We start from the raw sequence: 16,799 nt of genomic DNA on the forward strand, positions 1-16,799 counted from the left end.
CTACAAATGTTGAGGAAAGAACATTTTCTATACCAGAAAATTATTTTCCTACAATGTATCTGTCGAAATCTACCAGTTGGTTTGATAGAATTTTGCTGAGTTTGTGAAAATGGGCAACCCTCTGAGAACTTCTTAGAGGTTTGTTGAATTTAATGTATTATATCTACAGTTGAACTTGAAAAATGTGTTTACTTCCAAACATAAACTTTTCAGTTACATTGGATTTGTCTGTTACAGTCTGTAAAAAAGCCACTAATAAGATATGTTCTCAGTGTATGCTGAATGTTGGACAACTCTGATAGAGAACAGACATTTTTTGCCGAAGCTGGTTACCACAAATTCTTCAGTTCTAAATACAGTAAAAAATATTTTTGGATATCTTTACTTGCAGAGCTCTAATTGCCAATATAACTTGACTTCAATGTGATGGAAAAGTTTTAATTTCAGTACCTACAAAACCAAGGCAAAGGCAGAAGAGGTGGGGTATTGTCCTGCTTTTGCTGCCTTATTTAGAAGTATGGTTATTTTTCTCACCTCTGGTGAAATCAGAAGGCAGGTTTTCATTGTCAGAAAACTGTCATGTAACCACAAGAGGCTGTTATACTGAAAAATAAAACAGAGAAATATTTGCCAAATGGTTAACATTCTTTTGTGAAAAATTCTGGGTAACAATGTAAATTGTTACAATGTAAAAAAGGTACAACACTGGCATTTCAACAAAGTGGAAATGGTGAAATTTTGTCCTGGATTAAATTTGTGAATATTTGGAAGATGTGCAGAATAAAAATGGCCCGCAGAAAGTCTAGGTTTAATCCAGCAAGTTGCTCAACACATGTGAGGCCCACCAGTCACATATTCAGTTTTCTAGGAAGTGGCCAATTTGTACCTGCAGATTTACAAGGATAAATGTTAAAAGCACTTTAAAAAAATCCTAAAATATAATGCTGACATAATAGTAATGATGATTTTAGTGGACATCATAGGCATAGAAGAAGTACAAGAAAAAAATTATACAAATATATAAGAGAAAAACTGACAAATAAAAAGTAGAGTTGAAAAGGGAATGAAATTAATGAACAGCAACAACAAAGTTAGCCAGTAGGATCTATGCTGTGAGATAGTTTTTATATTTTTTTGTAAAATGCTCTTTTATCAAATCACAGAAAATCAGTTTTTTAGACTTGTGGTCTTAGATTGAGTGAGTTAATGGAAGGGAAGGTTACTCAGTACAGTAACTGGAGTTCTTTGAGTTCTTCACTTCAGGCACACATGCTCTGCATGTACCTTTGACTGGACACTTTTGGTAGTAGTTTTCAGAGTAGCAGCCGTGTTAGTCTGTATCTGCAAAAAGAACAGGAGTACTTGTGGCACCTTAAAGACTAACAAATTTATTTTAGCATGAGCTTTCGTGAGCTGCAGCTCACTTCTTCGGATGCATAGAATGGAACACAAAGACAGGAGATATTTATACATACAGAGAACATGAAAAGGTGGAAGTATGCATACCAACAGGAAAAGTCTAATCAATTGAGATGAGCTATCATCAGCAGGAGGAAAAAAAACTTTTTGAAGTGATAATTAAGATGGCCCATAGAAGGTGTGAGGAGAACTTAACATAGGGAAATAGATTCAATTAGTGTAATGACCCAACCATTCCCAGTCTCTGTTTAGGCCACAGTTAATTGTATCTAGTTTGCATATTAATTCAAGTTCAGCAGTTTCTCTTTGGAGTCTGTTTTTGAAGTTTTTTTGTTGCAAAATTGCCACCTTCAAGTCTGTCACTGAGTGGTTAGAGAGGTTGAAGTGTTCTGCCACTGGTTTTTGAATGTTATGATTCCTGATGTCAGATTTGTGTCCATTTATTCTTTTGCGTAGAGACTGTCCGGTTTGGCCAATGTACATGGCAGAGGGGCATTGCTGGCACATGATGGCATATATCACGTTGGTAGATGTGCAGGTGTACGAGCCCCTGATGGCGTGTCTGATGTGATTAGGTCCTATGATGGTGTTACTTGAATGGATATGTGGACAGAGCTGGCATCGGGCTTTGTTGCAAGGATAGGTTCCTGGGTTAGTGTTTATGTTGTATGGTGTGCGGTTGCTGGTGAGTATTTGCTTCAGGTTGGGAGTCTGTCTGTAAGCGAGGACTGGCCTGTCTCCCAGGATCTGTGAGAGTGAGGGATCATCTTTAAGGATAGGTTGTAAATCTTTGATGATGCGCTGGAGAGGTTTTAGTTGGGGGCTGTAGGTGATGGCTAGTGGCGTTGTTATTTTCTTTTTTAGGCCTGTCCTGTAGTAGGTGGCTTCTGGGTACTCTTCTGGCTCTGTCAATCTGTTTTTTCACTTCAGCAGGTGGGTATTGTAGTTTTAAGAATGCTTGATAGAGATCTTGTAGGTGTTTCTCTCTGTCTGAGGGATTGGAGCAAATACGGTTGTATCTTAGAGCTTGGCTGTAGACAATGGATCGTGTGGAATATCCTGGATGGAAGCTGGAGGCATGTAAGTAAGTATAGTGGTCAGTGGGTTTCCAGTATAGGGTGGTATTTATGTGACCATCGTTTATTAGCACAATAGTGTCTAGGAAATGGACCGCTTGGGTGGATTGGTCTAGGCTGAGGTTGATGGTGGGATGGGCACGGGTCTGGGGGTGTGTGGGGCGGCAGGATTTAGGTATGAGGGCTGGGTGTGTGTGTGGGGGGGGTCAGGCTCAGGGCAGAAGGCTGGGTGACTGCCCCCCCCAGAACCCCCAACCCCCTCACTCCTTGTCCCGACTGCCCCCTCCTGGGACCCCACCCCCTATCTAAGCCTCCCTTCCCCCTGTCCCCTGACTGCCCCCTTAGGACCCTACCCCCTGTCCCCTGACTGCCCCAACCCATATCCACACTCTCGCACCCAGACAGAACCCCCCAGACTCCCATGCCTATCTAACTGCTCCCCGCCCCCTGACAGGACCCCAGAACTCTGGACCCATACAATGCCCCCCTGCTCCCTGCTTGCACAACCCCTCTCCACACCCCTACCGCCAAACAGCCCCCGAACTCCCAATCCCCCCAGCTCCTTATCCCCTGACCATCTCCTCCAGAGACCCCCCTCATCCTAACTGCCTCCCCAGGACCCTCCTTGCTCCCTGTCCCCTGACCCCTATTCCACCCCCATAACAGACCCCGGGACTCCTATGCCCCATCCAACCCCCCCGGCTCCCGGACTGCCCCCTCCAGAGACCCATGCCCATAACCACCCCCCCCCATCCAACCCACCCTGCTCCTTGTCTCCTGACTGCCCACACCCCTTATCCACCCCCTGCCCCGGACCCCTTACCATGAGGCTCCCCGCTGATCCGGAGCCCTGCCGCCGCGCACGCAGCGCTCTGAAGGGCGGGACGGGGCTGTGCGCGGAGGCGGAGCTCTGGATGAGCGGGGAGCGTCTTTCCCTCCCTACGGAGCCAAACGCTGCCCCGGCCCCCAGAGCGCGGCAGCATGGCTCATGGGGCGGGGGAGGCAGGGGAGGGGCTGGCGGCTTGCTGCCCTCGGCCCAGCGCTCCAGCCCAGGAGCGCAGACCCTGCAGCTTGCTGCGTCAGCAGGATTTTTAATGGCACACTGGGGTGCCGGCAGGCCTCAGCGTGCCATTAAAAATTGATTCATGTGTCATAGGTTGGTGACCCCTGCTCTAAAAGGTATAAACTGAAGCCCATGTGGCAGCTGTATAGATTTCTGCTTCCCTTCAACTCTCTCTGAAAAGAAAGAAAAACAAACCAACCATCTAGAGGAAGCTCTAAGGCAACAGTGGACATTCTGCAGGGACATGCTGGCTGCTGCTTCCCGCAGCTCCCATTGACTGGGAGCACTGGGTGGCTGTGCCTGAGGATAATCAATGTAAATGAACTGTCTCGTGGCCCACCAGCGGATTATCCTGATGGGCCACAGGTTGCCTACCCCTGCTCTAAGGGGTTTGGGTTCTTTCTAGACAGGCAGGCAAAGCTCTAGTGTTTACAGTGTGAAGAGAGGATTCCTCCCTGGAGTGGTGAGATTTATGGTTAAAACACACCTTAAAATGTCCTGACTGATGTGCAAATCTGCAGTTACTTTAGTTAAGGAGTATTCAATAGGCAGACTGAGGACCAAATCCAGACTACCAGATGCTTTTGAATGGACCATGAAATCTTGTTACTTATTATAATAATTATTATTATTACAGTGTGAAAATGTTTCTCTTGAGTCTGGACCTTGATTACACCTTGACAAAGAAATTTGGACCCTGACAAAAAAATAATTGACTACCCCTACTTTATTAAAAGTAGGATCTTTAGTGTTCTAAGAGATACCTTTTTCCCAGTAGAAGACAGTATGAGGGACAAGTAGGAGAGACCAGTCATTAAGACCCCTACCTGGCTGTCCTCCTAGTTGAAATGACTGCCACTAAAAAGACACGTTTCACAGACAAATGTAGCAGGAAACATTTGGCTAATGGCTCAAAGAGGTTTCACGAGGGACTTGAAGACAAAGTTCATATTTCATGCAGCGGTGCATTCTGACATCTGGGAAAGCTCTTAATAAATGAATAGGTAGTAGGGTGAGCAAATACCGAAAATCCTTCCGGGGGAGTGGGGGTGGGGTAGAAATAGCAGCTAAGTGCACTTTAATGGAACTCAGAGACAGATCCAAGTTATTTAAGGCAAAAAGGTAGTCCAAGATATATGATAGAGGAGAAGCCCTGCTGTGTGCACCTGTGGTGCAATCTCTTCCACTTCTATTAGGCATGGCTTTTTTTCTAGTAGATGACTTTCTGCTGTTCGGTACTAGTTCCTGCACTTCGGCTGAGCAGTCCATTTTTATCCCTGAGAACCAATGGCAGTGCAGTGAGTTTGGGATGAAGAACCTTCCATGGGTCTTGGGTCAGTAGGCTGGCTATCAGTGTTAGATTAAATGATGTGTGGGATGAAAGGCAAGCTAGATATGGAACCAGACTTGTTTTGACCAGGCTGGTGCTATTAAAAGGGCACTGGTTTTACCTTGTCTGATTTTTCCCTTGTCAGGGTTTTGAAGAGTAATAGAACTGGAAGACAGCAATAAACTTTCTTGATAAACTAAAAATATTTATTAATAAGCATGCATTTAAAAAAGTACAGCATTAACCCATTGCCACACTGGACAGCTGCCATTACCACACCAGAAAAGCAGTAACAACAGAATCTTAGAAAAATAAAAACAACAAAAACCAAACAGTGAAATCATGTACAACAGTGTTTCCCAAACTTGGGACGCCGCTTGTTTAGGGAAAGACCCCGGAGGGCTAGGCTAGTTTGTTTACCTGCCGCTTCTGCAGGTCTGGCCGATCACAGCTCTCACTGGCCGCAGTTCGCTGCTCCAGGCCAATGGGAGCTGCTGGAAGTGGCAGCCAGTACATCCCTTGGCCCGCGCTGCTTCCAGCTGCTCCCATTGGCCTGGAGCAGCAAACCGCGGCCAGTGGGAGCCACGATTGGCCAGACCTGTGGATGTGGCAAGTAAACAGAGCGGCCCGGCCCACCAGGGGCTTTCCCTAAACAAGTGGCATCCCAAGCTTGGGAAACACTGACGCACAAGATAGAACTCCCCTTCATGTCCCCTGAACCCTTTTTCCTTTCCCTTCTTTCCCCATTTGCCATGCATTTGGAGCCCGGGGAGGGGCACAGAGATAGCCACGGGGGGCGAGGGTCAATATGGAGGACTGCATGGGGCAAATTTGCTACTTCCAAAGCATCCATATCTACCAATCATCTTCACACTCCTTACTTAATTCTTCACGTTGTCTCTTTCACAAAGCCTTTTGGCAATGGGTAGTTTTGTACTCTGTTTTGATAAGGGGTAATTACATATTGGCATGACTGACTCCCCTGCCCCCCTCCCCAGACCAAAAAAAAAAGTTAGGGAGATGTTAATGCAAATGCAAAAAGTAAGAGGCCATTGTGTCTACCCATTACTCTAAAATAAGTTATGAATCTGCCATTAAAAAACCAGATTTTGTTTGGTTCCTACCTACCACTGTTCACCTATCTACTACTGCAGGTTTGGCAAATACATTTGCACCCAGAGTCAGTTTTTCCCCCAACAAAATATATAATTTTGTTAGAAAAGTGTAAAATTCTGAAACATGAAAAAATAACCAACCTTTTACTGTCCGATCACCATTTATTAATTTATCTGAGTCTAATAATGATGGTATTAAACCAGCCAATATGGTGTCCTTTATAACAATGATGGTAAAAAAACTGAAAATGTCATTGCTGACCTTACTTATTACCTGGTATTTTATATCAGTTGGCATAGAATTTGCAATTGCATTTTAACATGCTGTGTTACTGCAAGATTGATTTATGCTCATTCTTATCACTCATTTTTTGTAAACTAATAATTACATGTTGATCATTGCCTAAAGCTAATATTTTAGATAATGTTATACCTGGTATTAGAAAACTAACATAGCAAGACAAATGCATAACAAGATCTGATGGCTATAGCTGAAGACAGCAAATATTAAACTGGAAATAAAATGAAAATAGTTAACAGTGAAGCTAATTGCCCACAGGCACAGGTCACCAAAGATTTTCACATGGTAAAATCTCCATCACTTGGAGTTTTGACAACAGGATGTCTTTCTGAAAGATTAGCTCAATAACCTAATGTTGAGCTAGAGCTTAAACACAGAGATACAATTCCCTTACGTGAAAGTATATGCTCTGAGTGGTCAGATTAGTTGATCCTAATGGCCCCAACTGACCTTAAAAACCTATTAATTCTATGCATTTGTAGTGTTTTCAATATATGCCCAGATATAGGTGCCATTTTGAGTTTTCTCCACAACAACAAAAAATTCAAACACAGGCTACTTTAAAAGCCTTGAGAAAGTCACAGTTCATTTTCAATTTGATAGAGCAATAACATTAACAGAACATGAGTTTCTGCTTCAATAACGCTCTGTAATAGCTTCAAAAATAAAGGTCTCAGTTTAGCCTTTGCATTTATGTGTTAGCAGTGTATGCCATTGTGGAGCATCAACTCACATATTAACATTATTATCATTTACTTATGTGGAATGGATTAGGAGACAGATGGCTGAACTTCTGGCCCCTAAATAAAATTAAGAAAATTTATTCTTGAAAGCTCAGTATGCAGTACTTGTAAAACACTATAGGCCAAATTCTTTTCTCACTTATATATGTGTAACTCAGATTAAAGTCAGTGGGAGTTAACTAGGCAGAATTTAACTCAGTAGCTGTTTTCTATATGAAACAGAATATATTAGTAATAATGCATCATACAACATTACGTATCAGATAAAATGCACCACTCATTAGAAATAAATCCATTATAAACCATGTCCCAAGATTAACATCTCCTGATTTGAGTTAAGAGTCTATGTGCATCTCAGCTTCATCTCAATTTATATTCCACAGATACCTCACATTTCTTTCTGCAAGTAGGCTCTACAAAGTCCTTAATTATATGCTTAATTTAAGCATGTGAGTAATTCTTCTAACTTCAATGAGACTGCTCACATGCTTAAGTGCATTTCTAGACCAGAGCATTCTGTAGTAACAGAACTTCATTTGTTGACATGCAGTTTCACTGACAAGATGTTGTAAGTGTAAGAAACAATGACAGCAGTCAATGGAACAAAATATTGTCACAAGCAAATTGTCTCCTGCTGCCACACCCAATCAGATTTTCAAAAGATGGCTTCTATATGCTCCTTCCCTCATCTACATTAGCCTTTTTTCATTCTAAAGAAAACTTCCACCATTGCCAACACTGGTGCAGGTAGTCCACTAGTTGCCATGCTGGAAGCATTAGTGTAGACGGGGGCACCAGCAGCTGCTGGTGTTTGTACCACTGTGTTGCATAAGCCAGTTTGGAGCATATTAAGCTGACTTGGTGTTTAAAGCAGTCGCTGCTGTGTCAAGACTTACACTGTAAATGAATGAATGAATGAAATGCAGTGATCTCATATAGCAGCAGCAAATTATTGCTATTTTACAAGAATGCATAGTGACCGTTATATATTTAAAAAATGCATAATACATGCAGGGTCAGAGTTAAGGTGCTTGTAGTAATCCCCTTCACCAGGAGATTCCTGGGTTTTGTCTGTTTAAACCACAACTTTAATATGCTGAACATGCTGGGTTTATGTTCTTCTTGTTTTTGTTGTATTTAATAGTTTTATGTGTTAAATTCTGTGGTATAGAATACTTTGATTTCTGTTGAGGTCAAGGAGAAATCAAATATAATAGCAGATTTCTTTCATTTTTTTGGTAAGAAGAACTCAGCATTGTCTTTTTAGCACGACTAGACTTTTAAAGAGAACATTTATTGGCTCCTATTGAAATAAAAAGGTTGAATATTTTCATTTCAGCATACAACTGTATTTCAAGGGGTTTCAATATTATGAAATATACACAGCATCAAATAGTCATATTTAGTGGGGAAATATTTGTGTGTGTTTGAATCTGGATTTATATAATGTATTTTTACATTTTAAATTTTAATCTCTTTGCCAATGGCCTTACTCTTTATGCAGGTACAGAGTTAATTTAGCCAATAGTATGTGTTCATGTGAGCTATAATTTTGAAGCCAAGACCCCTCCTGCACCACAACCTCCTGCCCCAGCCGAGTGAAAGTGAGTAAGGGTGGAGGAGAGTGAGCTACTAAGGGTATGTCTACACTACAAGAGTAGTTCGATTTAACTTAGGTTGAATTTGTGGATTCGACCTTATGAATTCAAATTTGTGTATCCACACTAAGGACACTAATTCGACTTTGTGAGTCCACACTAACGGGGCAAGCATCGACATTGGAAGCGGTGCATTCTGGGCAGCTATCCCACAGTTCCCGCAGTCCCCGCTTCCCATTGGAATGCTGGGTAGAGCCCCCAATACCTGCTGGGGGAAAAATGTGTCGAGGGTGGTTTTGGGTAACTGTCGTCATTCAACCGTCACTCCCGCCCTCTCTCCCTGAAAGTGCCGGTGGGAAATCTGTTACCGCACTTTTCTGGTCAGTGACAGCGCGGACGCCACAGCACTGCGAGCATGGAGCCCGCTGCGATCATTGCTGCACTTATGGCCGTTGTCAACTCCTCGCACCTTATCGTCCACCTCTTCCACAGTCAGCTGCTGAGAAATCGGGCGAGGAGGCTCCGGCAGCGCGATGAGGACATGAAGTGTCAGAGTGGCACAGACCTCTCACAAAGCACGGGATCCCGCGCCGCGGAGATCATGGTGGCAATGGGTCACATTCATGCTATGGGACGGCGATTCTGGGCCCGGGAAACAAGCACGGACTGGTGGGACCGCATAGTGCTGCAGGTCTGGGATGAATCACAGTGGCTGCGAAACTTCAGGATGCGTAAGGGCACTTTCCTTGAACTGTGTGAGTTGCTGGCCCCTGCCCTGAAGCGCCAGGACACCCGGATGCGAGCAGCCCTGAGTATGCAGAAGTGAGTGGCCATAGCCCTCTGGAAACTTGCAACGCCAGACAGCTACCGGTCAGTAGCGAACCACTTTGGCGTGGGCAAATCTACCGGGGGGGTTGCTGTGATGCAAGTAGCCCACACAATCGTTGACCTACTGCTCTCAAAGGTAGTGACCCTGGGAAACGTCCAGGTCGTCATAGATGGCTACGCCGCGATGGGATTCCCAAACTGCGGTGGGGCAATAGCTGGCACTCACATCCCTATCCTTGGACCGGCCCACCAGTATATTAACCGAAAGGGCTACTTTTCAATGGTGCTGCAAGCACTGGTGGACCATACGGGACGTTTTACCAACATCTACGTCGGGTGGCCGGGCAAGGTTCATGACGCGCGTGTTTTCAGGAACTCTTGTCTGTTTAGACGCCTGCAGGAAGGTAGTTTCTTCCCGGACCACAAAATAAGTGTTGGGGATGTGGAGATGCCTACAGTGATCCTCGGGGACCCAGCCTACCCGCTAATGCCCTGGCTCATGAAGCCCTATACAGGCGCCCTGGACAGTGACAAGGAGCTCTTCAACTACCGGCTGAGCAAGTGCAGAATGGTGGTGGAGTGTGCTTTCGGACGTCTCAAGGGGAGATGGAGGAGCTTACTGACTCGCTTGGATCTCAGCGAAACCAATATCCCCATTGTTATTGCAGCTTGCTGTGTGCTCCACAATCTCTGTGAGAGCAAGGGGGAGACCTTTATGGCGGGATGGGAGGTTGAGGCAAATCGCCTGGCTGCTGATTACGCTCAGCCAGACACCCGTGCCATTAGAAGAGCCCAGCGGGAAGCGCTGTGCATCCGGGAGGCTTTGAAAGCTAGGTTCCTCAGAGAGCAGGGTAACCTATGACTGTCCAGTCTCTTTACAGAGAAGCTGAACCTGCCCCTGTTTCAGTTACTATTGACTTTTTTCAGCGGTTACATACCCCGTTCACCAGGTTTCCCCCCTTCCAACAGACATTTAAAAATAAAGTTATTGGAACATTTTTAATTAACAAAGTTTTCTTTACTAACGAATTCGCGTTAAAGGGTTCAAACAGGGACGCAGACTGTGGTGGGTACGGTGTGCAGTGATGTACAGACCGCTTCTACACTCGAGGACTGACAGGCTCCTGTTCCTACAGCAGTCTCTGGGGGGAGGACGGTTACAGGAGGGTGTGCAGGAAGGGGTGGGTTTGCAGGAAGGGGTGAGGGGTGTGTGGGAAGGGTGAGTAGGTGTAGGGGGATGATGGCTCTGGCTGGGGCTCAGGGCATCGGAGAGGTTCATGGCTAGGGTGGAAGGGCATGGTAAGGGCAGCCTGCCTTGCCATTCGTGGATGCCAGGCGCTCGGACCCTGGGGCAGCATACACCTCCCAGACTGACCTGGGGAAGCAGACACCTCCCAGAGTGACCCGGGTGCCTAGTGACTGCACTCTGTGTGTGACCTGCTGTTGATCCTGCCCCCATGTCTGTATCCTGGTAATGGTGGCTGTCCTATGCAATTAACAAACCCTTATCTCCCCTTCACACAAAGTCTTCTGCAAAGAAACATGACGGAAACAGTAATGAACAGCAAACTATTTTTAATACTCAACTACACAGTTGGGGGATGAAACTGGGATTTTGGATTGGGTGAGCCAGGAAGGGAAGCAATTCTCATACTTTAGGGAATGAGAGCTGTTTGGTACATGAGCGCTCTGCTGGGGTGGAGTGACAGTTTTCACGGCCCCTAGCGCCCCTCCTTCTTGTGATTTTGGGTGGGGGGGCAGGACTTTGTGGCGGGGGAGGGCGGTTGCAGATACAGTTCAGGGGGGCTCTCTGCTCCTGCCTGCGGTCCTGCAGAACATCCACAAGGCACCGGAGCGTGTCCGTTTGCTCCCTCATTAGTCCAAGCAGCATTTGAGTCGCCTGCTGGTCTTCCTGCCGCCACCTGTCCTCCCGTTCGCTGTGTGAGCGCTGCTGCTGAGAGAGGGTCTCCCTCCACTGGCTCTGCTGGGCCGCCTCGGCTCTGGAGCAGGCCATCAGTTCAGCGAACATCTCGTCCCGAGTCTTTTTCTTTCGCTGCCTAATCTGCGCCAGCCTCTGTGAGGGGGATGCCGGGGCAGTTCGGGAAAGAGCCGCAGCTGTGTGATGGGAAAAAGGAAGTGATTTCCTTGCAAAGATACATGTTTGCGAACACTGAACACAGTCTACTCAGTTTCTGTGAACAAGACCATACAGGGCACCTATCTCATGTGCTCTCAGGACAAGTTCGAATTTTCGGCATTCGCTTTCATTGCCTGGGGTCTTGCACTGGAGATCGGACAAGCGGGGCAGAACAGCAGAATCCGTGTAGCAGCCAGGCCTGGTAAGCCGTAAACTTTAGGCTGCTTAACAGTTAATGGATAGCAGTGCCCTCCTGCTGCAGGCAATCTGGAAAGCATAAAGTCTGACCCTGTTCCAGCCCCTCGCGGCTGTCCCCGGGAAAGATCCCTGTATGCTTTCCCTCTGCAGCCTCCACCACGTGGCTGTTAAACGACGGTCATTGTTATGCAAAGGAAAAGTCAAGCATTCACAATAGTAACATTACAGTAATTCCCCTAATTAAATGCAGCAGTCGCCGAGCGAGATCACCCTGAGGCGGGTCACTAGGAGAGACAGAGAGCGCATGCTGCGTGAATCCCTGCACAGACCAGGGCCCTATGCTGCCATGCTGGTCGAGGCAATGCTCCCACTGTACCTCAGGATGGCCTGGCACGGAAGAGTGTGCTTCCACGGAGCACCCAATAAAGGCACCTCTCCCCAGGAACCTCCTGCGGAGGCTTTTCGAGTACCTCTACAAGAGCTTCGTGGAACTGTCCCAAGAGGATTTCTGTTCGATCCCTATATGTATTGACCTTCTTTTCATATAGTTTTTATTCCTGTTTTTAAAAAAATAAATGTTTACATGTTTATATCACTTACCGACTGATCCTTCCCCTGATTCAGAGTCCGGGTTAACGGCCGGGGAGGGTTGGTAGGGGATCTCTGTGAGGCTGATGAAGAGATCCTGGCTGTCGGGGAAAGCAGTATTGTAAGCGCTGTCGCCTGCCTCGTCCTCCAGAAACCCTTCCTCATCTTCCCCATCCGCGAACATCGCCGAGAAACTGCCCGTCGACACTATCCCATCCTCAGAGTCCACGGTCACTGGTGGGGCAGTGGTGGCAGACCCACCGAGAATGGCATGCAGTGCCTCGTAGAAGCGGCATGTCTGGGGCTGGGCTCTGGAGCGTCCATTTGCTGCTTTGATTTTTTGGTAGCCTTGTCTCAGGTCCTTGATTTTCACGCGGCACTGCATTGCATCCCGGCTGTATCCTCTGAGTGCCATGGCTTTGGAGACCTTCTCGTAGGTCTTTGCATTTCGTTTTTTGGAGCGCAGCTCCGAAAGCAGAGACTCATCGCCCCACACAGCGATCAGATCCAAGACTTCCCGGTCAGTCCATGCTGGGGCCCTCTTTCTACTCTGAGATTGCATGGACTCCTCTGCTGGAGAGCTCTGCATCGCTGCCAGTGCTGCTGAGCTCGCCCCGATGTCCAACCAGGAATTGAGATTCAAACTGGCCAGACAGGAAAAGGAATTCAAATTTTCCCGGGGCTTTTCCTGTATGGCTGATCAGAACATCTGAGCTCGGACTGCTGTCCAGAGCGTCAACACAGTGGTGCACTGTGGGATAGCTCCCGGAGCTACTAAGGTCGATTTCCGTCCACACATAGGCTAACTCGACATAGCCATGTCGAATTTAGTGCTACTCCCCTCGTCGGGGTGGAGTACCGAATTCGAACTAAAGAGCCCTCTAGGTCGAACTAATTAGCTTCCTGGTGTGGACAGTTGCACGGTTAAATCAAATTAACGCTGCTAAATTTGACAAACTCCTAGTGTAGACCAGGCCTAAGGGAGGGAGGAATGGAGAGAGCAGGGGCGGGGCCTCAGGGAAGGCGTTTTTGGTTTTGTGCAATTAGAAAGTTGGCAACCCTAGCCATCACACTGGCATTAATATGTAATTTACTCATGTAAACATGCCTGGAAAAAAAGGAACTCTTGGTTTATCTTAAAGCTAAAAATCAATAGATAGTCTTATTGGGGAATCCAAGCCAGTCCACAAGAACAAGACTACAGAACTAGCAATACAGTCACGTAGTTTCATTATAGCTCCACACAGTTCCATAAGAGGACTGTCTGAAAGTAAAACTTGGTTTTTTTAAAAGGGTTTTGTTATGAAGTAAAGGTCAGAAAACCAAACTCTGTTATTCAATAACCCTTTTCCTTGGGGCCTTGTAAAGGAGATATTGCATTCCACAGGGTGAACTCATGAGGGGAAAAACTCTCTCTCTCTCTCTCACACACGCCTCCAACCATAAAGTGCATATCTGTGGAAATAAAAAGTCTAAGACAGCCATAATCTTCTCTGGTTTTAACAATCCAGAACAGAGTGAGGACTCTGAAAAACTACTGACAATTAAAATGCAAGTTGAATCTACAATTGTAATAAAATTAGAAAGGCAGGAATTAAGCCCTAGCAATGAGAATCCAGCATTTTAAATAATAAGCCTAGAAAGATTTGCTTAATCAAATGCCACACTGACACTGCTAATATAAATCCTATTGCCCAACTGCCTTATTAAACCTCAGATTTAAAGGAGAAAAGTTAGAGGATCAAAGTGGATGAAATATTAAGAGCTGGAATTATCTACATATTATGGGAAGCCGTGGGTGTCAAATTCTAACAATTCTCAGGTATACAAATGACATTTTATTTGATGGAGTTGCAAAGTCCAGTTTCCACTTCTGCTTTTCCAAGGTGCTGGTAATGCTTGGTCATTTTAAAAGACTAAAGCCTCCTCACAACTGTTTTTAGCTGTACTCTTTCTTCTGCCAAATAAAAGGAATTCAATTCTCAACCTAAATTACATTTACCCATTAATATTACCACCTCAAATGTTTCTTCCTACTAATTTCCCCCCTCCTATTCTAATTCTGCTTTATTTCCCTCTTGTTTTTAGTCCCCCAAGATCTTCCTCACATCACCCAGTCTTTTATGAGATACACCTTCTTTGGTCCTTTTTCTATAATTTCATCCAGTCTCTCAAATCTTGCTGCATTCACAGCTGCCATTGTCAGATGTTCCATTACATCTTGTACCTTCAACCAATTTATAACTGTGGACACTTTGGACCATTCCATCCTCTTGGCTCACCTGCAAATATTTTCAATATCCTCGTCATGTTTCTACTCCTTCCTATTAAATGGCTCTCCTCGTCTTACAGTACAATTGAACCTCAGAGTTATGAACGCCAGAGTTACAAACTGACCAGTCAATCACACACTTCATTTGGAACCGAAAGTATGCAATCAGTCAGCAGCAGCAGACCAAAAAAAAAAAAAAAGGGGAGGGGTGTTTGGGGTGTGAGGGGGGAGGGCGCAAACAATACCGTACTGTATTAAACAAACTACTAAAAAGGGTGAAAGCAACATTTTTCTTTTGCATAGTAAAGTTTCAAACCTGTATGAAGTTCAGTGTTCAGCTGTAAACTTTTGAAAGAACAACCATAACGTTTTCTTCAGAGTTACAAACAACCTCCATTCCCAAAGTGTTTGTAACTCTGAGGTACTACTGTACTTCCATCTCAGGAGACAGCTCAATTTTCAATCCTCTGCTGTCTTCCCACACAATGTCAGCACTTGAAGTTAAAGGTAGAGACTGCTGTTGCATTCCTTATTTAGCCACTGCTTCACACTGATTATTTTACACTGTACATATCTTCCAACATCTTCAATGACTACTACATCTCAATCTTCTCTGATGCCTTTGACTAAAATTTGTCCCTTCTGCTAAACATATCAAAGATAGAAGTGCTTTTCTTGGGGCATGGCTACACTTGCAGTTGTAGAGCGCTGAGAGTTAAACCAGCCCTCAGAGACCGCAGCAGGGAAAGCACTGCCATGTGTTCACATGGTCAGCTGCAAGCATAGTGGCATGGCCACATTTGCAGCACTTGCAGAAGCATTGGGAGTGGTGCATTATGGGCAGTTATACCACAGAGCACCTCTTCCATTCTGGCACTGTGGCTTGTGGGAAAGGGCCTGGTGGGGAGTGTGGGGCATTCTGGGCCCTGTCCAAATGCCCCGGGATGCATCACTTCGCATCCCAACAATCCCTGTGCTTCCATTCACATTTGGCTCCATCTTTCAACATTTTTTGTACTGCATGCTCTGTCTTCCCTTTCGGTCTGTGGGAATGGATACTGAACTTGTGAGGAATATACTGATGGGTCTCGTCAGCACGTCACAAATTGCATTCGAGTTACTCCTTATGCTACAAACTGACAATGAGGAGTCCGACAAGGACGTTGACTCACATAACGCATACAACACAAGATTGCAGGTGGCATTCACAGACATGCTCATCACAGTAGAACATCACTGTTGGGCTCTGGAAACAAGCACTGAGTGGTGGAATCACATCTTCATGCAAATCTGGGATGATGAGCAGTGGCTGCAGAGCTTTCGGATCAGAAAAGCCACTTTCATGGGACTGTGTGCTGAGCTCTCTCCCACCCTGTGGCGCAAGAAAACGAGATTGAGAGCTGCCCTGCCAGTGGAGAAGTTGGTGGATATTGCAATCTGGAAGCTGGCAACTCCAGACAGCTACCAATTGGTTGCTGACCAGTTTGGAGTGGGAAAGTGAACCATTGGAATTGTGTTGATGCAAGTTTGCAGGGCTATTAACCTCATCCTGCTCACAAAAACCATGACTCTGGGTAACATGCGTGACATTGTGGCTGGCTTTGCACAAATGGGTTTCACAGCACTCTACATCTGCAAGTGTAACCATGCCCTAAGACAATTCCATCTCTTCTGTCTCCTTGACTCAGCCCTTTCTTCCATCTCTGGTGCCTGCAGCCTTGATGTCATAGTTGTCCCTTAACTCTTCTACTCTTATTTTCTTTGTATGCACATCTGTCTTCCTGAAGGCCTAGGAATCAGTTATTTGCAGGCTGCTGAAAAATAGTGAATTTCTGTTTGGACTACTTTCACTCTCCCCACAAGGAGGCAATCTCCCTGAACAGCACAGTTTGTTTGACTGAACCACCAACACGGCAGGTAATCGTGGCTCCCACTGGCTGCGGTTCGCCACTCCGGGCCAATGGGGGTGGCAGGAAGCCGTGGCCAGCACATCCTTCAGCCCGCGCCACTTCCTGTGGCCCCCATTGGCCTGGGACTGCAGCGAGTGGGAGCCGCGATCGGCCGAACCTGCAAACGTGGCAGGTAAACAAACTGGCCCGGGCTGCCAGAGTGCTTACCCTGGCGAGCCATG

At 45.9% G+C, this 16,799-nt stretch overlaps 1 protein-coding gene across 1 annotated transcript in view; it reads right to left on the minus strand.

Moving 5' to 3' along the window:
- Positions 1-16,799, minus strand: part of LOC120397288 — a 121,987-nt gene that overhangs the window by 59,531 nt on the left and 45,657 nt on the right. Inside the window, exon 4 of the mRNA XM_039522985.1 lies at positions 535-603. Within this exon, the coding sequence (XP_039378919.1) occupies positions 535-603 (69 nt within the window). The remainder of the gene's footprint in view (positions 1-534; positions 604-16,799) is intronic.

This window comes from Mauremys reevesii, linkage group 2 (assembly GCF_016161935.1).
Source record: "Mauremys reevesii isolate NIE-2019 linkage group 2, ASM1616193v1, whole genome shotgun sequence".
NCBI lineage: Eukaryota > Metazoa > Chordata > Testudines > Geoemydidae > Mauremys > Mauremys reevesii.